Genomic DNA, 20,992 nt, shown 5'->3' on the forward strand with positions numbered 1-20,992 from the left:
GACCTAAATATAAGAGCTGAAATTATAAAACTCTTAGAAGAAAACATAGGAGTAAATCTTTGTGACCTTGGCAATGGTTTCTTAGATATGACACCAAATGTACAAGCCACAAAAGGAAAAAAAACCAAAACAAAAAAACAGATAAATTGGACCTCCTCAGAGTTGGAAACTTTTGTGCTGTAAACATTGCCATCAAGAAAAGACAACCAAGGGAATGAGAGAAAATAATTGCAGATAATGTATCTGCTAAAGGACTTGGAGCCAGAATGCATAAAGAAAACCCACAACTCCATGGTGAGCTAAATAATCTGATTTAAAAATGGACAACTGTACATCAAATGACACAATGAACACAGTGAAAAGGCAACCTACAGAATGGAAGAAATATTTGCAAATCATATACTGTATCTGATAAAGGGTTAATATCCAGAATATGTAAAGAATTCTCACAATCTGACAACAACAAAAAACAGCCCAATTTTAAAATGAGCTACAGACCTGAATAGACATTTCTCCAAAGAAGATATAGAAATGGCTGGCAAGCACATGAAAAGATGCTCAACATCACTAATGACTAGGGAAATCCAAATCAAAACCACAATGATTTTGCCTCATTGGATAATAGAGACAGCCTATAAATCTATCATTTGGTTTGGAAAAATAAAAAACTAAAAACATGAGATACCACCTTACACCCATTATGGCGGCTACTATAAAAACAAAAACAGGGCTTCCCTGGTGGCGCAGTGGTTGAGCGTCCACCTGCCGATGCAGGGGACACGGGTTCGTGCCCTGGTCCGGGAAGATCCCACATGCCGCGGAGTGGCTGGGCCCGTGAGCCATGGCCGCTGAGCCTGCGCATCTGGAGCCTGTGCTCCACAACGGGAGAGGCCACAACAGTGAGAGGCCCGCGTACCAAAAAAAAAAAAAAAAAAAATGGTTAAGATGGTAGATTTTATGTTGTGTATTTTACTACAGTTAAAAATAAAAACATAAAAATAAAATTTTTAAATGGGCAAGCGATCTGAATAGAGATTTCTCCAAGGAAAATATACAATAGCCAATAAGCACATGAAAAGATGCTCATCATTATTGGTCATCAGGGAACGCACATCAAAACCCAAATGCGATAACTTCACGCCCACTAGGATAGCTAGAATTAAAAAGTCAGGTAATAATAAATGTTGGCAAGGATGTAGAATGACTGAAACTCTCATATACTGCTGGTGGAGATGCAAAATGGTACAGCCACTTAGGAAATCAGTTTGGCAATTCCTAAATGTTAAACAGAGTTACTATGTGATGAAGCAATTCCTAGGGATGGGCTCAAGAAAAATGAAAACATGTGCACACAAAAACTGGTCCATGAATGTTCACAGCAGCATATTCATAATAGCCAAAAACTGGAAACAAATGTCCATCAAAAGATGAATGAATGAAGTGCGATATATCCATATAATGGAAAATTTTTTCGGGGATAAAGAGGAACAAATGCATGCTACAACCTGGATGAACCTTGAAACCATCATGCTCAGTGAGAGAAACCAGTCACAAAAGGACACACATTGTATGAGTCCACTCATGTGAAGCAACCGGAACAGCTATATCTATAGAGACAGAAAGTACATTAATGGCTTCCAGGAGGAAGGGGTAATACTGGGGAGTGACAGCTAATGGGTACACAGTTTCTTTTAAGGTGATGAAAATATTCTGAAATTAGATAGTGGTGATGGTTACACAAGTCTCTGCATATACTAAAAACCATCGTTATCATAGGTTTTAAATGCGTGGATGTGATGGTGTGTTAATTGTATCTCAATAAAGCTGTTGAGAGAAAAGAGATTAAAAATGAAAAAGACTAATTTTATTATATGATTCAGTGTTTTGTAAGTTAGCTACTCAAAACAACTAAAATTAGATTTCCCATCACCAGGGATACCAGTCCCACACTTTGGAAACATTGTTTTAATTTAACTCTAAATGAAAACAAGAGCAGCTGTGTTTTCATAGCTGTGCCCCCAGAGTTACTATGTTTCCTCTAAGACCTGGCAAACACCCAGCAGTGTTCCCCTTAATCCATTTTTGGAATTCTGAAAGGAAGAACCAGCTGGTACATCTAGGTCTCAGGCCAAGGAATCATATGGGCATTTCTGCTATCCATACCCATGAAAGATCTTCAATGCCAGACAGATTGAAACAGCTAATAGTGGTGATTTGAAAATATATATAGTGTTTGATTACCGAATAATTTTTCTCTGAAGAGTTATGGAAATGCCCTTACAGTTTGCTACCATATTAGCCAAGAGACTTGTGTGTTGTTTTAGACTCTTTCCCCAACTTTGACTTTTTTTTTCCTCTTTTTTATTGATGTGTCGTTGATTTACAATGCTGTGTTAGTTTCAGGTGTGCAGAAAAGTGATTCAGACTACTATGTATGTAGCCTTTCAGATTCTTTTCCCTTATAGGTTATTATAAAATATTGAGTATAGTTCCCTGTGCTGTACAGTAGGTCCTTGTTGGTTATCTATTTTATATATAGTAGTGTGTATATGTTAATCCAAAACTCCTAATTTATCCCTCAACTTTGACTTTTGTATAAACATGGAGGGAGCACAGGGTTTAGGGGGAAGAAGGCTGCCTCTTGGCAGATCTTGCAAGATCTTGCTGAAAGAGTGTTTATGAACACCTTTCACAAAACTACAGTTTCTCGATGAAGAGTGGGCACTTGCCTCTAAGATAAAATGCAAGCTGTGTCTCTCTGTGGTCTCTAATTTTAATATATGTCAGACTTGTATTTAAGGTTCAAACAATATCAGAAAAAAGTTATTATGAAAAACTGGGAAGGGAACTATGTAAATATGGTAGCCATTAAGAACTGACTTTTATTTTTGTATGTGTGTTGCTTTCTATATAAAGCTCCTGTTGGAACACCAGGATGCGATTGCCCCTGAAAAAAATGACTTACTGAATGAACTTTTGGAATTGCTGGGAGAGGTACCTAATGTGGAATCTTTCCTTGGTAAGGGCTTCTTCCCTCTGGTTTGTATTTGATTGGTTGGTTGGATGGTTGGTTGGTTTTCCTATCCTAGATCAAAAAATCTTTTTAATTTAATACTTGTTTATTTAAAGGATAACTACACTAGCCCCTTCCTACATGAAGGATTCTGTAATTCTTAGTATGCTAGATTATCAAACAATTTGATACTCTTGAAGCTCTAGATACATCAAAAACGATTTGTCAACCATAAAGAAAGAAAAAGAGCGAAATTTATTAGACGTTCCTTGCTATGTTCTCCAATGGTGTCTTTTATTAACAGTTCTCTCTTTTAGTAATCTTTTTCAAATTTCGAATATTGATGTCCTATGCTATTTTAATGTTTAATTCCGAGATTTTTTAAAGTGTATTGGAATGTGTTTTCTTTTTTTTTTTTTTTTTTTTTTTTTGCGGTACACGAGCCTCTCACTGCCGTGGCCTCTCCCGTTGCGGAGCACAGGCTCTGGACGCGCAGGCTCAGCGGCCATGGCTCACGGGCCCAGCCGCTCCACGGCATGTGGGATCTTCACGAACCGGGGCACGAACCCGTGAACCCTGCATCGGCAGGCGGACTCTCAACCACTGAGCCACCAGGGAAGCCCTGGAATGTGTTTTCTTCTGAGGACCATGATCTCCTGTTCAACTACCGAGCCCATGTTTCCTACAGAACCTTTATCTTACATTGTTGATGCCACTGTCACAATCAGTGAATTGGAAAAATAACAATATTTTATTCTACAGGGGAAGGAGCTGTTGACCCCAGTGACCCTGACAAGGTAAACACACTAAGTCAACTTGCAAAGACTGAGATTTCCCTTTTCCTGACCAGCAAGTACGACATAGGGGATGGTGAAGCTATAGATGGCCAAAGCCTCATGATCAAGTAAGTTTGGAGCTTAAAGAGCACATGTCTCCAATTATGCATCTTAAACCATGCAAATTCAAATAAGGCTAATTCCTCAAATAATCCATTTTAAAATATCTAAATATTGAAATACATTATGTTTATCCATCAAACATCTAACTAAGGAATAGTAGACTCTTTGTAATTTAAGAGGGAACTAAATATCATGATACTTTCTTAAAGCCTATCTTGTGTTTTAGTTTTCCTTGTAGTAATTTGATTCCTTTCCTTTAAGAAATGATTAACTCAGCTGGTGAAAGGCCTCACGTAGCTGAAAGGAAATATCTGTTTCAGTGGTCAAAAGAACAGTCAACGAAATACCTTGAACCTAATTAATTTTCTGGTATAAAATGTTAACGTAAAAGGCACACACGATAAGACATAATGCTGTTATCTGATTTATTAGACACCTTGCCTATTAAACTAAGCCTGGATATCTTGACCAACTTTGACTTTATTTATACCCAGTTTCTTGTTCTCAAAGATTTCAAGCGAAGCTTTCACACTTTTAATTAATACTGTACTTTTTCAGTCAAGGCCTCATGGACATTCCACATCAGTCCTGTATATACAGGGTAAGAAAAAATGATCCATCACCATAAATCGAGACGCCTTAAACCAAAGCCAGGTGCTCACCAAACAATACAGTTTTTAAGAACTAATATAACCAAAAGGATTCGCATTAGCACATTAGAACAGTTGTACGTTGGGGTGAGGTGGAGAATGGAAATGGGAAATGGGGAGAAAAGGAAATAAATAAGTATTTAAATAATACTTCACACATGACTTCCAAGGCACAGGCCCTGAATTCTGAGGTTGTTTTAATTTGCTACAGGACCTTTCTGTTCTGCCACTGACAGGCTTTGGACAGTACTCATTTCTAGTTGATTTTTTCCAGATATTCAATCCCATGAAAATGGCAAAAAAAAAACCAAAAAAAAACTTAGTGTGCTATGTTGGAATATGTACATAGGTGCTTCTTCTACTAAGCTTGTTTATTTTGTGCTCCGATTATCTCTAAGGATCTGTTTGTTCACGTAGCCGAATACTTGAGTATCTACTCTGTGTCCATGGCACTGGGCTTGAGGCTGAGGACACAGCGGTGAGCAAGCCATTAAGGGTCCCTGCCTTCCGGGGGTCTGCAGTCTGTTGGAGAGCACAGCTCACTTGAGGGATGCAGGACTCCTACACAAACTTGGCTTCATAAGAGTTGAGGGCAGTTCCTTTAAACTACTGATGATGAAGTCAGATTGCACTTGCAGGGACAGCTCAGAACAGGGCAACAGAAAAAAGGGGGAAAACTGTGGAAGCTACTCCCTGGGTTCCTCTGAGCATGTGCCAATTACAAAGGTAACTGGAAATACAGATCCTGTGGTTCCACCATGCAAATTAAATTAGGCCAGTAATCCTGTGATCTCATAAGCTTTGTCCTTTAGAAGTAACAGGAAGAAATTTTTTCATAATTAATTTTGTCTGTTACTTGAGCACCATTTTCTAAATGCAGTCAACTCAAATTTTTGCATTAATGAATGGAGATCATGATTTGGGTAGTCTAAAATATCAAATAGTCTGAACATCGTGTATATTTACACTTATTTCTGAATCTGAGTCCCCATGGTTCTGTGAATTTTTGGAGTGCACATTTCAAAAGCAAAACCATGAAAGTCAGGTGTGTGGGGCAGCAGTGCAGCTTAGCCAGGAAGGCCTGGTGCATTGTCCTACTTGCCTCAGCCCTTGTGTGGCTCCCTCCCCACTGTACGCTAGAAAAAAGTACTGTCTACTTCTTCAATCACCATTCCAAGTAGAGCCAGCCAGTGGTTTTATTTATTTACTTACTTACTCTTGTATTTTGTAATAAAATACACACAACATAAAATTTACCAATCTAACCTTTTAAAGTATACAGTTCAGTGGCACTTAGTACGTCCAGAATGTTGTGCAAGCATCACAACTGTCTAGTTCCAGAACACTGTTATCACCCCAAAAGTCACCCTGTATCCATTAAGCAGTCATTTCCCCAATGACCCTGGGGCATCTTTTCTGCTTTCTGTCTCTATGAACTTGCCTATTCTGGAAATATCATATAATGGAATCATACAATATGTGGCCTTTTGTGTCTGGCTTCTCTTATTCAGCATATTTTTGGCTGAATAACATTACATTGTATGGACATACCACATTTATCTTGGACATTTGGGTTGTTGCTACCTTTTGGCTATAGTGAATAGTACTACTGTAAACATTTATATACATCTTTTTACTTGAATACTGTTTTCAGTTCTTTTGGGTATACACCTAGGAGTGGAATTGCTGGGTCATATGGGAATTCTGTTTTGAGGAACTGCCAGACCTTTTTTCCACAGTGGCTACACCATTTTATATTCCTACCAACAAAGTATGAGAGTTTCAATGTTTCCATAATTCACCAAAATTTATTTTCTGTTTTGTTTATTTTGTTGTTATAGCCATCCTAGTGGGTATGAAGTAGTATCTCATTGTGGTTTTGATTTGCATTTCCCTAATGATTAATAATGTTTCTCTAATGATTAATAATTAATAATGTTTCCATGTGCTTGTCAGCCTATCTTCTTTGTAGAAATGTCTATTCAAGTCTTTTGCCCATTCTTTAGTTGGATTGTTTGTCTTTTTGTTGCAGAGTTGTAAGAGTTCTTTATATGTTCTGGATGGTAAACCCCTATCAGATATATGATTTGCAAATATTTTCACCCCTTCTATGGGTTGTCTTTTTATTATTGAAGTATAGTTGATTTCCAATGTTATGTTAATTACTGCTGTACAGCAAAGTAATTCAGTTATATATATACATTCTTCTTTTTAATATATTTTCCATTACGGTTTGTCATAGGCTATTGAATATAGTTCTTTATGCTATACAGTAGGACCTTGTTGTTTATCCATTCTCTATATTAAAGCTTATATCTGCTCCCAACCTCCCACTCCATCCCTCCCCCAGCCCCACCACCACCCCCCTCCGGCCACCACCAGTCTGTTCTCTGTGTCTGTGATTCTGTTTCTGTTTCATAGATAGGTTCATTTGTGTCATGTTTTAGATTCCAAATATAAGTGATATCATATGGTATTTGTCTTTCTCTTTCTGACTTATGTCACTTAGTATAATAATCTCTAGTTGTATCCATGTTGCTGCAAATGGCATTATTTCAGGGCTGTATTTTTATTCTCTTGGTAATATCCTTTTCTGTAGAAAAGTTTTTTAACTTAATGAAATGCAGTTTATCTATTTTTTTTGTTGTTTCTTGTGCTTTTGGTGTCATAAGAATTCATTGCTCAATCCAAGATCATGAGGATTTACTCCTGTGTTTTTTGCTAAAGTGTTCTATAGTTTCAGCTTTTATATTTAGGTCTGTGATCCCTTTTGAGCTAATTTTTGTGTATGGTGGAAGGTCGGGGTCCAACGTTATTCTTTTGCATGTGGATGCCCAGTTTTCCGCAACAATTTCTTAGAGAGACTATTCTTTCTCCATTAGGTGGTCTAGACACTCTTGTCAAAAGCCAATCTACCATACGTATATGGTTTTCTAGACTCTAAATTCTATTCCATTGATCTATATGCCTATCCTTATGCTAGTACCACACTGCATTTATCACTGTAGCTTTGTAGTAGGTTTTGAAATTGGGAAGTATGAGTCTTCCAAGTTGTTCTTTTTCAAGATTCTTTTGGCTACTTGGGGTTCCTTGCAATTCCATGTGAACTGTAGGATCAACTTTTCCATTTATATAAAAAAGGCTATTGGGCCAATGTTTTAATAGATTCAATAATTTACTGCTTTCATAGGCCTCTGGGGTCTAGAAAGCCTTCCTCTGGGCATACTTCAAGATCCTGCTGTTAGCAGAGCCCTTCACTAAGCAGCCCAGTGGATCATCGTGGATAACAACTTGAAATGAAGACTGACCAAGTAGCCTTCCCCAAAAGTGGAATTTGGGTATTGCCCAAAACAGTCAGTAGAGTTCGCTCCATGATGTTAGGCTAGCCTTACTTCCAAATACATTATACCTTAAGTATATATTTCAAAATCTTGATACTAACAGGTAATTATAAAATGTGTCATTGACAAGGAGCTTGGAGACCACCTAGTCTGAGTCTTTATCTCTGAGGTGAGGAAATTAAATTCTAAAATTATGGGAAGCAAGTAGATGGGCACTGACATGCTTTAAATTCATAGGCCATTGATGTTCCATTGATAGTCGCTTGGAAATACTGATTCGAAAACTCTTATGGGGATGACTTTCTTCCAAGCAATAAACCAAATTCCTAACTCAAACATAAAATATAGTTCTTGAGACTCTTCATTAGAGAACCAAATTTAACTGAAATCAGACAGTGCCTTTCAGAAGTTACTAAGAAGTAGACAGTCATGGAATGCAGAGCTGTTGGGGATAAAAATAACTGGCTTTTCTCTATCAAAAAACTATTTTGCCTCCTTGTTAAATAGGTTGTGTTTTTAACTTTCAAAATGCCCCCCTTATTATTAATTACAAAATCACTAGCTTTGCAGTGATGAGTAATTCATCTTCATGAGGGTCCCTGAATACGGCACTGTTAATCCTTATGCTTGTAAATTTAATTCCATGCTAGTTTCATAATTCTTAATAATTAGATGAGGATGAAGATGATAATAATACCAAACACCTGTGTAGTGCTTACCATGTACCAGGGACTGTCCTATGGATATGGATATAGATAATAACAGATAACAACATGTATAACATAACAACATCCGTGAGTCATGTAATACTCTCAGCAACTCCAAGAGGTAGAGGTTATTACCTGGGTTTTATGTAAGAGAAAACTAGGCACAGAACAGACAAAAACCCTTTCCTGGTAGTATAGCTAGTAAGTGGGCATAGGTTCAAATCCAGACAGTCTTAAATCTTTCTGGGCCTACACTCTTTTTTTTTTTTTTTTTTTTATTTTTTGTGGGGGAGTGGGTAAAGTACATTTATTTTCTTCTATAGGTGTTTCTTTTTCAAAAAAAAACAAGGAAAAGGAGAAAAAGCTCCAGCACCCAGTGTCCACTGGGCTTTAGTCCATGGGCAAGGAGGTGCCGCACGTGCCTGGCCCCTAGGCTGACCCCGCCCAGGGCGGAGGAGTGCCGCAGCTTCAACAGGGTGAAGCTGGAGAAGGAGTTCTGAGCCTGGATCGATCTCTCCTGGGTCAGCGCCAAAAGGAAATCTTCCCTCAGCAGCTCCCAGCTCTTCCACACAGAGCCCACACACGGGATGGGAAGTGGGCCTACACTCTTGATCACAAGGTTTTACAACTTGAGGGCAAGGTCACTGTCCTTTGCACTCTTAGGGATCATAGAATAAACAATAAGAATGATAGCAGCGCAGTTATTGTATACCTGATGCTGGGGCATTGCTTCCCAGGCCACAGAGAAGGAATGGCATAGAGTAAGGGCCATGAAGGCACATGGTGGAATAGGAAGAAACATTCTATTTCTGTTTCCCTTCCATATCTTTATGGAATAGGGAGCCTCGGTTTGGGCTATTGCCATTTTGCTAATACTACCAAGCATGGTGGTATTAAAAGGACAAACGAACAAAAGAGCCTGGTTGAGGAGTCCTAGGGAGACCTGGGATTACAGCCCCAATCTCACACATTAGCCGTTGGACTCAGCAAATCACTTCCCCATTTGTTTCCTCATCCATCAAATGGAGAAGAGGGGAGATGATGGGAAAGGGAGGACTCTGGTGAGTAAATGAAGTCACACAGTGACACCTTATAAATTATAAAGAACTGTACAATTGAAAATCTCTCTCGGGCTTCCTTGATGGTGCAGTGGTTAAGAATCTGCCTGCCAATGCAGGGGACACGGGTTCGAGCCCTGGTCCAGGAAGATCCCACATGCTGTGGAGCACCTAGGCCCGTGTGCCACAACTACTGAGCCTGTGCTCTAGAGCCCGCAAGCCACAACTACTGAAGCCTGCGAGCCACAACTACTGAAGCCCACATGCCTAGAGCCTATGCTCTGCAACAAGAGAAGCCACTGCAATGAGAAGCCCGTGCGCCACAAAGAAGAGTAGCCCCCGCTTGCCGCAACTAGAGAAAGCCCACGCGCAGCAACAAAGACCCAGTGCAGCTAAAAATAATAAACTAAAAAAAAGAAAATCTCTCTCATTATAACTTATGATTCAACTTATAGTATGTGATCCTTTTGGCCTTTATTAAGCTTGCTTTTCTATGAAAGTATGTGTGTAAGTAGAAGGCATTATAGATGGCTTTTATTCATACTTAGCTGCCTGAGTGCTTTAGTTGTCATCTCTTAAGAATTTTTTTCCTATCACATAATTCAGTTTAGGCATCCATCATCCCAGTTGCAAGATTTTCTTGCTTGTAGTCCAAGCTGGCAGTAAATGAGCAGTAAATGGCTAAGGAGATATTCAAGGTCTGGTGATAAAAATGTATAATCATGTTATTAGAATTTTAAACAATTGGAATTTTTTTTTTTTTTTTTTTTTGCGGTATGGGAGCCTCTCACTGTTGTGGCCTCTCCCGTTGCGGAGCACAGGCTCCGGACGCGCAGGCTCAGCGGCCATGGCTCACGGGCCCAGCCGCTCCGCGGCATGTGGGGTCTTCCCAGACCGGGGCACGAACCTGTGTCCCCTGCATCGGCAGGCGGACTCTCAACCACTGCGCCACCAGGGAAGCCCTGGAAATATTTTTTAGCTTCTACAAACACCAATTCCTTTTCAACCTTGGGCACACTGTAAGGCAGATGGCAGAGAGGGAGGCTCAGGAATGGTCCTGGTCAGAATGTGATAACAGACACCCTTTGAGTGCACTGGCCAAACCTGAGGGACCACACCAGTTTACAAGCACCAGGCGGTCTCATTCATTGGCCATGGGATTTGAGCAGAGCTGTGATGAAGAAACTCCCTGGTGTATTTCTTTTTTTCTTAACTTTCCTAATTCAGAGAGGGTGGCAGAGTTTGACCAGCCTGTCTTACCTATTATATGAACAGCCATGGGGCCAAAACTTGAACCAGTTGATTTATGCTGGTCAGACCATATCTAGAATATTGTGTTTGCATTGAGGTGGGGAGGGGACATGTCTTAAAGTCATTGGCAAACTGAAATGTGAGCAGGACTGGAAACTCTCTTTAACTCCTATTGTGAAGAGGTTTCAGGAACTGAGGGGTTTCCCTTGGAAAACAGAGAAGAGGGGACATAGACACAATTCTGCCACTCTCTGCAGGTTAATGAGGGGCTGATGAGGAGGAAGGGGACATCAACTTGTTTCCTGCAACTCTAGAAAATAGGATGTGACCTTCTATAACCATTGAACCTCTTAGGTCTTAGCTGACTCATTTGTAAAATCAGGGATTGGACTGTTGCCCAAGGTCCCCCTCGGTGCTGATGTCCTGTGACTCACTGGGTCCAGTGAGTGGACTGTACTGGAAGGCAGGCCTCTCAGAGTGGGCTTCCCATTTAAGAATGGGCTGTTCCAGTGCTGTGCTCGCCAACAGAGATATAATGTCAGCCACACAGTTACTTTTAAATTTTCTAGAAGCCACATTTTTAAAAGAAACAGGTGAAATTAATTCTAATATATTTATTTACCCCAATATATCCAAAATGTTGTCATTTCAATATGGAATCAGTGTAAAAAAATTGTTAATGATACATGGTACATTCCTTTTTTCATACTGAGCCTTCCAGATCTGGTGTGTGTTTTGCCCTTAATGCTTATCTCAGTTTGGACCAGCCATGTCTCAAGTGCCCACTGGCCACCTGCTGACCAGTGTGGATGTCATCTTGGGCAGCACAGCTTTAGTGACCATGTGGGTGCTGACCACATGTCAGACCCTAGAGAGAGGCTTTACGTGCATCTGTCATTCAGTCCTGAGAGATTCCCATTACATAAATGAAAAAAAAAAAAAACCCACCATAGGGACTTTATAATTTGCACAAGTCCACACACCTAGTAAGCAACAGGAACCCTGATTCAACCTTAGATCTGTCTGGCTCAGTGTTCTTAACCATTAGGCATACCATAGGGTGAGGTACTGAGCTCCCTGTCATGAAACTGGATGGTGATTTACGTGTAAGATGTCTGGGGTAGAACTTTGGCAGTGGGTTCCAGTAGAGGCCTGACATAAAGTAGAATTTCAAGAGAAAGGCTGTGTGAGCAGTTTGTCCTCCAGCCACTCCTGAACAAATAAACATTCTTTGTCCCTAGCAGGGCATCCTTGAGTGACCTTGGTCATTTTGGTCATCAGATAGCGTCTCTAAAGAGTCGAGCTGGGAGTTTCCTGGAAGCATATATCGTCAGTCATTCCTAGAATATTAGTTCAAATAAGAGACAGTCACTGTATTTACATTTGTTAAAATCACCCAGAGCTTTTATTTTTAACTCGATGTTCCAGCTTAATGCATTTATAATGATGATTGGAGGAGGGAGTTGTGTGGGACAGAAAGGATAGATACTTGGCTCCCTAAGCCTCAGGAACAGGGCCGTCTCCCACATGCCTGTAATGAGCTGTGTGCCCACCTCTGACTCTTGGGGGAGCATTTCTCTGTGCATTCCCAGACAGCCTGTAAATCCCCAGCAGCGAAGGGTCATGGGCCAGAGGAAATAGTTGTGATCATTCTTCTCATACAGACTTGAAATAAATCAGAAAGGAGAAAAATAATGGTTACAGATGGTTTATTGGATTTTATCCTGTTTGCAAGAATAATATATCTGGAATTCTCTTTGAAAGTTTCCTCTTGTCCTTTGGGAGCAGTCGCCCCAATGCTTCAAAACATAAACGATGTTTTATTTTCATTTTCCAATTTTCATGCCATGTGAACATTTTCTGCTGTAGTTGAGGAAGAAATTCATCATCCAGTGATACCATGTAATGCCTTGGAAAGAACTGAGGTTCAACGCAATGAGAGTGAAACTTCAGACGTTGTTGGTTAGACCTGTTTGTAATTTAAGGCAACTTCTGTTTATGTTCCCCCCCACTTTTTTTTTGAAGGGACTCGATGTCCAATAATGTTCTCACTTATGTAAAAGGGAGCACACTTGACCATTTGCCTTTTATGTTAAAATCTTCTTACATAGTTCCATAACCTGATCTTTAATTAGTAAAGGGTGGCTGATTACCCTAAAGAACACATATGAAAAAATAGATGGTTTTAGCACTAACAGAGGGGTTTTCCAGCTTTTGTTACCGAGCAGCTCTTCAGTTCTCTCCCACCCGATGGGTTTGTCCCGCCACCAGACCTGAGGCTTCCAAACACCCATCCTCCTGGCTGCTGTGTCATCCAGCAGCCGAAGCCTCCACAGCCCACACAGGACTTGGGCTCCCACTGGCCTTCACAGTGTTTCATAACCTTCTCAGAGCAGGAAAGCTAACAGCTTCTCTGGCTCCTAAAGGCTTAGGATGTTTTCAACAGGCTCAGAAGTTTAAATGTTACTCAAGTTAGGAAAGGGGGACCTTTCCTGCACCCTCCACAGTCACGGGCCAAATCATCCTTCCTTCTCGTCAAAAAGTAGTCTCGGTCTAAAAAGAAGAACAGGTACTTAGATAAGGAATCTTATGACATACTTGTGCCCATGATACTGACACTATAATCTGACAACATCAAGCATATAAAACCCAGACTTCGATTATTAAGCATTCGCAAACTTTGGGGAGCCTTAAAGCAGATGTGGTGGAGTTCTGTGAGATGGCTTTATTTTAAGGGATTCTCTTTGAGGCTTCATCTCTGTAGGTGCTTGTTCACTCCCTTGGGAGAAGCAGATTTTTGTGCATTAGGACTGCTGTCTGAAAGCCTGTCTCTCCTTTCTGTATTTTGTTAGGACCAAAAAGCTGATCATTGATGTGATCCGGAACCAACCAGGGAGCACACTGTCAGAAATCTTAGAGACACCAGCAAGTACAAAACAGGTAATTGGCCTTAGAGTGTAAAATAATAAGGACCTTTGATACGAGTTGATTTTGTTAACAAATCTTTGTGCCAAACGTTTATTGTTACCTCAGAGAAACTGTATCTGACACGGTTTGGAAGTAAGGAATTCAACCGAGTTCAGCTATATGTAAAATCCATGGAATATCAATGTAATGAAATAGAAAAATGCAGCACTGAATTTATGCTGAATAATTTTGTCCTAGACTAGGGAGATAGTTCTGGGTCTTTCAAAGCCTCTGAATGTTCATTGTAAACTTTGAACAGTGAGTGTAGGAAACAAAGGAAAAGAAGAATGGACTACTTAAAAATGAAGACTGGGCTTCCCTGGTGGCGCAGTGGTTGAGAGTCCGCCTGCCGATGCAGGGGACACGGGTTTGTGCCCCGGTCCGGGAAGATCCCACATGCCGCGGAGCGGCTGGGCCCGTGAGCCATGGCCGCTGAGCCTGCGCGTCCGGAGCCTGTGCTCCGCAACGGGAGAGGCCACAACAGTGAGAGGCCCGCGTACCAAAAAAAAAAAAAAAAAAAAAAAAAAAGAAGACTGTATTCATTGCAGTGGATGGGCAAATAAGTCACTTAAGAGATCGTTCTGGTCGACAGGATACAGAAAAATACCTTTCATATTTTATGTTTTTGCTAACTTGAAGAAATGAAGAAATGTCCCACACATTAAAACTGTTTTCCAAATGCTTTGGAAGCAAACGTCTTGAGTCCATTAGGTCAGAGCACCATTATCCTGGTGTAAATAACTGAAGTTTATTAAACTTTAATAACAATCTTGCAATAATCCTTTTATCAGCATCCTTGAAAATGCATCATTATTTAGTTTGTTCTGAATTAATTTCAGTGATATTGCTTTAGTTTCGATAATTGCCACTCCCTAAACAAACGCTAACAAAATTATCTATTTAGTTACTCTTAGCTGGGCTACATGTAATTTCCTGAATTATTCTTAATTTAATTGGTTGCCAAGAAATCATTCTATCACAATTTTTAATAAAAGTATATATATATATATATATATATATATAAAATGTCAAGTTATCTGATGTTTGTTAATGTGTGAATATTCTTAAACAAGGCGGGTAGAATATTTTACTGAGTATGAGAATTTTAATTCTTAATGAATATTTTATTTTTCCCCAAATGTAGCTTAATCACTAAGAGTGAAGACTTCCGAGATCAAGTATAGCTCTGTAACTCCTAGCTCTGTAACTCTAGGCACTTAGAAATATTTCTATGCCTTGATTTCCTCAACTGCAAAAAGGGAATAATAATAATAGTACCCAATTCAGGAATAACTCAGTTAAAACATGTTAAGTGGGTAGAATAATATCTGATACATATTAAGTTCTCAACGATATTGGCTGCTACTGTTACTGTTTACTGCTGACCTGGTTTACTGTTACTGTGTCCATAAAGTTGATCTGTCATTTATATTCTTAGACTTTGTCTACAGTGTCAATCAGTTGTCTGACTATGACATGGGAAGATCACCAGTCTCTTGTTATTACTGGTTTTTTGAACAAACTCTCCAAACTGTCTTGATTCATTTATTTACTTATCATTTATTTGGAAACTTATTTCATGCTAGAATACTCTTAATTTCCTTTGGTTCAAAGAAACCCTGCAGGTTTTTCAGAGTCGGAAGTTTGAGAATCATTCCCTTACCAGAACAAAGCCTTTACAGCTTATGAATCTCTGTAAATATGGCTGATGTTAGAGTTTAGTTCAGGGTTCTCATGGCCACGTTTTAGTGGATAGTCTAGTTTTAGTTTCCTCATCTGGACTATCGTATCCAAAACTGATATCTTTCCATCCAGAGAATTATAAAATATCAGTTATCCCTCATAATCTGTCCATTACTAAGGTAACTTGTCATTTTAGCAATAAAGTAGCTATTTAGAATTTCGCTCAAAGTAGGCCTGCCACCACTGCTATGTTTCTCAGAAAAACAAAGTAATTCCTTCCCAAAGACCTACTTCAAAACCCATGAAGAACGTATTGTAATTCTGTCTCTGGACCTTGGCTCGAGGACCTCTTTCATTTTGATATTAACTTGCCTTGTACAGCTTCTGAATCTGAGATTAGGGCCTCAGAGATAAGTCAACATCTTGATATTCCCTTTCCAGGAGCTAGATCATGCCGCAGACATGGTGAGCCGTGCAGCTTTAGATTCCAGGACTCCCGAAGACATGAAGCATAGCCAGTCTATGGTTGAAGATGCACAGCTGCCTCTTGAGCAGAAGAAGAGGAAAATCCAGAGGAATCTTCGGACATTGGAACAGACTGGACATGTGTCATCCAAAAATAAATACCAAGACATTCTCAATGAGATTGCCAAGGTTGCTGGAAAGAGTATTCTTTCTCCTTTGCTTAGCAGACGTGTTAATCATTGGTCACACACATGCTGGGACTCTGAGGTGACATGAGGAATTCATAGTTATATACATATGGTTCCTGTCCTCCTCAATATTACAGATTTTTTAAGGTTTCAGAGAAGTTGATGACTTTTCATAGAGAATAATCACAACTCCCCCAAGTCATTAGAAGAGTTGAAACACACCAGACGTAAATGCTTAGGAAATGTAATAGACAAGTTTCATGGATTGCTTTAAACAAATTGCTTTAAACAATACATACTAGTTTTAAAAGTGACACTTTTAGGAGAGTTCTCTCTTGAGTTGTTAGTTGTCATATAACCCAGTTGCCCATGGGACCTGCCACTGAGATGGTACCTCTGTGTCCCTGAGAATTTTCCTCTAAGCAGTTTAGCCTGAATGCAGTTCAGACTTAAAAGTTAGTTTCTGTTTTCTCCTCCCGTATTTTGACAGTTGAGAAACTTCCTGAGAAAAGGATATCAAATTAGTGCAAGGAAACATCACAGGAAAAGGCTAGATCTGTTTGCCAAAGATAAGGAAGTATATATTTTGGGTTAAAAAAATTTTTTTTCATTCTTTTTATCCAAACATGCAAATTAAAATGGGTCTGGAGGTTAAGGACAGTTACATGATCAGAAAAAAAATAAATTTTCTTAACTTCTGGGAGGGAAATGCACTCAGCTTCATTCTTCCTCGGAAAGTTATGGTCAGTCCTGGCAGTAGGCTTATTCCTCCCAGCCTGAGTGACTCAAGGGAAGTAACGTTTTTTTCTATAGCTCTGGGGTGGAAAATATGTCTCTTAGGGAATGTGTAGTAGAGAAATTGATGCTTTTGTCTTGGAAAAAGCAAAAAGCTATCATGAAGGCATCCCCCAAAATATTCTACTTAATGAAGAATTTTTACTCAAGAAGGATGTGTTTGTCTGTCTTTGGATTCCTAGAGGAATCTTTTTTAACTGTCCACAAAGGAAAAATAATATTAAACAGGCACCATTTTCTTAAATGAAACATTTTTTTAATTTACCAATTAGAATTACAAAAAAAAAGAATTGTGTGTATGTAAGTTTAAATATAACGTATCTCTCGTAAGCTGTAAGCAGCTTGGTCAACTTTATGTTCTAGGAACTCTATTTAAATCCAAGTAATAGTTATCCATGTTGAATTTTTTCAATCAGTCTTGAGACCCCAGTTGTTTTTGCAAATCTTGAGAAATATTTTTCAGATTAAAAAGTGTATTGTTTTTTTAATTTCTAAAATAGGGGATTCCCTGGCAGTCCAGTGGTTAGGACTCTGCACTTTCATTGCCAAGGGCCCAGGTTTGATCCCTGGTCGGGAAACTGAGATTCCCACAAGCCACATGGGGCGGCCAAAAAAAAAAAAGAAAATGAATGTAATGATGAAATGTAACCCTTTTCAGGGTAAAGTATTCTTCAAAGTAGAATGTTCAAAATATTCTGAAGAAATTTTCTCCTGCTAAAGTCTTCCTTGTGCCCTTTTAAAAACACTATTTCCTTATACAGTTAATCTAAAATTGCTTCTCTGCTTTTTCATCAACCTTAGCACCTCTCTTAAAATGAAATACAGACACTCCCAGTTCTAAAGTAAGAAGGGAACATTTTGGTGTTGAGAGTTTAAAATGAGGTGACTAAAACAGTCACAAATAGTGATTTAGTACTAGATATTCTTCTTGTCCCAAATGGGCAGTATCATAAAGTCAAACTCCTGCTTAAATCTCATACCATGGCCTTTCCTTGTTATTTTAGGATATTCGAAATCAAAGAATCCATCGTCAGCTTCGAAAAGCTGAATTGGAGAAACTTCAACAGACCCTGAATGCACTTAACAAGAAGGCAGCATTTTATGAAGAGCAAATTAATTATTATGACACCTACATAAAGACTTGTTTAGACAACTTAAAAAGAAAGTAAGCTGAAATCATGTATTCTTTTGTAATGTCATGATATATATGGGGTATCCATTCTTTTACAATCCTGGGCTGTCGGGTTGGGTGTGCTAGCAAACTTTTGCTTTATTATATAACCAAAAACTAGAATCTCAATTTTATGATTTGCCACTGTGAGCTAAGAAGTCAGGAGTGAGTTTAGAAACATGTTACTTCTCTATTAACATTGGCATTAAAGTAGTTTACCCTGTTGTGTTTCAAACAAGTAGCTTTAAACACTTCGGGAAGCACTTTCATTATTCCTTCGTTTTTAGTCAAAGGTGTGTTTTAAACACTATTATTTAAAAAAAAAAAACTACCCTTGGGGATGTTAACAATAAACAGTTTTTATATACTTGAAAATGTTAGGTAACACCAGGTATTTGCTATTGCACAGCACAGCTCAATGATTTTAAATTACTTACTGGTTTTTAAAAATTACTTACACAAAAGACAAAATTTGTCAGTTCTCTATTACCCATTAGCATACATATCATAGATTTCTTTTCACAATATAGCTACTTTTTTTTTTTTTTTTCTTTTTGCGGCGCGCGGGCCTCTCACTGTTGTGGCCTCTCCCGTTGCGGAGCACAGGCTCCGGACGCGCAGGCTCAGCGGCCTGGCTCACGGGCCCAGCTGCTCCGCGGCATGTGGGATCTTCCTGGATCGGGGCACGAACCCAAATCCCCTGTATCGGCAGGCGGACTCTCAACCGCTGCACCACCAAGGAAGCCCAATATAGCTACTTTTAATGAGTATTCTTTGCTCATAATTGCTCTTTTCAATAGACTAAGGTCAATATTAATCAAATTTTAATTACCCATTTAAATACATAATTCAGTATTTTTATGTAACCCTTGTAGTCAAATTGACACTAGGAAATGGTGCTATATGGAAAAATCAATTGCATTAATCATAGGTTTGATGAAGGAATATAACCAAATTTCAATCTCATTTATCTGTGCCGCACTAGTTCTGAATTTTAATTCATTTGCTTGCAGCCTGTAAATTACTTTTATGCTATTCCTGGGAGGAAAAAAGTTGGTAAAGCTAATATTTAGTAGAAATTAGCTTGTCAGGGGTTTTCTTTACGTATTTATTGCAACTACGACAAGGCATTTTACAACCTCTGCAGTCAGGTGAGCTAGATTGGGATTCTCTCTTACATTGTGTGATCTTCAACCAGTCCAGTGATCTCTGAAGCCTCAATTTTCTCATCTTTAAGAGGGAATTGGGAGTACCAGCCTTACAAGTGTTGTTATGAGAGCTAAATGAAATGATACAGCAAAAAGGAATTTATTTCGGAACACTATGGCAAGGTTAATTTTGTAAATGTGAGGCAGTATTTAGAAAGCACTTGGAACAGGGATGGCCACGTACTATTTGTTAAATAAATTAAAGCACTCCTAGTGATACCTTTCTTTCAGAGTGTGTACGCAGTTTATGTTATGACACCTAAGCTGCTTGTGAAATGACTTAATCGAGCCACATGGTTCAGTATGCCTGAGACAGCAAAGTACAAGTTTTATGAAACATATTAGTCTGTAATTCAAACTTGAGTCGCATCGAAAATAGCTTTTCCTTAAACTGTTCAGTAGTGAGATTACACTGCACCGGGAAGGTTGTCGCCTACTATCACACGATATAAAGTTGCCCAGGTTCCATATAGTGGGGGCCAGGTGTGGACAGTGGTGTGCCCTCTGTGCTGGGTATTGCGCTGCCAGGAACGTCTGAGTTTGCCATCTTCACAACGGATGGTCTGTTCTTATTTTGTCAGAAATACTCGGAGATCAATTAAACTTGATGGAAAAGGAGAACCCAAAGGGACAAAGCGAGCGAAGCCGGTGAGGTACACTGCAGCAAAGCTGCATGAGAAGGGTGTCCTCCTGGGCGTAGACGATCTTCAGATAAACCAGTGAGTGGCATCGAAAATCTGCACAAAGCACACCCGCCCTCTCATCCTTCCCATCAAATCTGACTCCCACTTCAGTTTCCTGTGGCCTTTGAAGAAGGCTTCACTTGGTCTGTCAGGGCTTCCCCTTGCTTACAGATGACAGGAGAAAACACGTGTATTGTAATCTCTAGTCTTCCCATAAGGCCTGGAGCATCTGATGCTGCTGGTCAGACTAAGTGCTGATCGAGTGATTGTGCTTCCCGTGGCTTAGCCAGTGTGTTGGGATTTGCCGGCCTCGCCTCTCCCTCCAAAAGAACTGAGTCATAGCAGTGAGAAAAGAAAAGCTGCCTTTTGGTCTAGCTCAGTGAGTGTTGTTTACAATTGCAAAACGGTACCTCTCTGATTTGAAAGCTGTGTGCTGATGCCTGGGTCAGAGCCACTCCAGCAGTGTGCTACTACTGTGTGTATTTGAGGTGGAGGAGAAACCCTCCTCCGAGCCCCACACCAGGCACTAATGGGTTTGCCATTTTAAAAGGACCATAAGTCCTGTGCTCCATCACTTCCTTTTCCATTGGAGGACGCCAGACTCACTGTGTGTACTCCTCTGTAACTCCGGCTTCCTCCAAGGCCTGGCTTCTCTTGCATTTATCCCATCCAACTTTCTCTTGACGGAGACCAACTCAGAGAAAATGCTTCTTCCCCTTTGAAGTTGCTGTAAAACTAATCGTCTAAAATGCTCAACTGGCCTGTCAGCAGTAAAACTCAACATTTATAGTTCTGTGAATCTCATATAATTTCAACTGTATATTATGCTCTTTAAGAGCAAGGACAATATTTTGCATTTCTCTTGTAACAAAGCACCTACTTCAGTGCTCCGTGGGCTGCAGATCTCAACACA

At 39.6% G+C, this 20,992-nt stretch overlaps 1 protein-coding gene across 1 annotated transcript in view; it reads left to right on the forward strand.

Moving 5' to 3' along the window:
- Positions 1-20,992, forward strand: part of IQGAP2 (IQ motif containing GTPase activating protein 2) — a 286,204-nt gene that overhangs the window by 259,728 nt on the left and 5,484 nt on the right. Inside the window, exons 29-34 of the mRNA XM_060143147.1 lie at positions 2,917-3,019; positions 3,776-3,917; positions 13,772-13,859; positions 16,011-16,223; positions 18,022-18,182; positions 19,978-20,115. Of these exons, the coding sequence (XP_059999130.1) occupies positions 2,917-3,019; positions 3,776-3,917; positions 13,772-13,859; positions 16,011-16,223; positions 18,022-18,182; positions 19,978-20,115 (845 nt within the window). The remainder of the gene's footprint in view (positions 1-2,916; positions 3,020-3,775; positions 3,918-13,771; positions 13,860-16,010; positions 16,224-18,021; positions 18,183-19,977; positions 20,116-20,992) is intronic.

Source organism: Lagenorhynchus albirostris, chromosome 3 (genome assembly GCF_949774975.1).
Source record: "Lagenorhynchus albirostris chromosome 3, mLagAlb1.1, whole genome shotgun sequence".
In the NCBI taxonomy this organism is placed as follows: Eukaryota; Metazoa; Chordata; class Mammalia; order Artiodactyla; family Delphinidae; genus Lagenorhynchus; species Lagenorhynchus albirostris.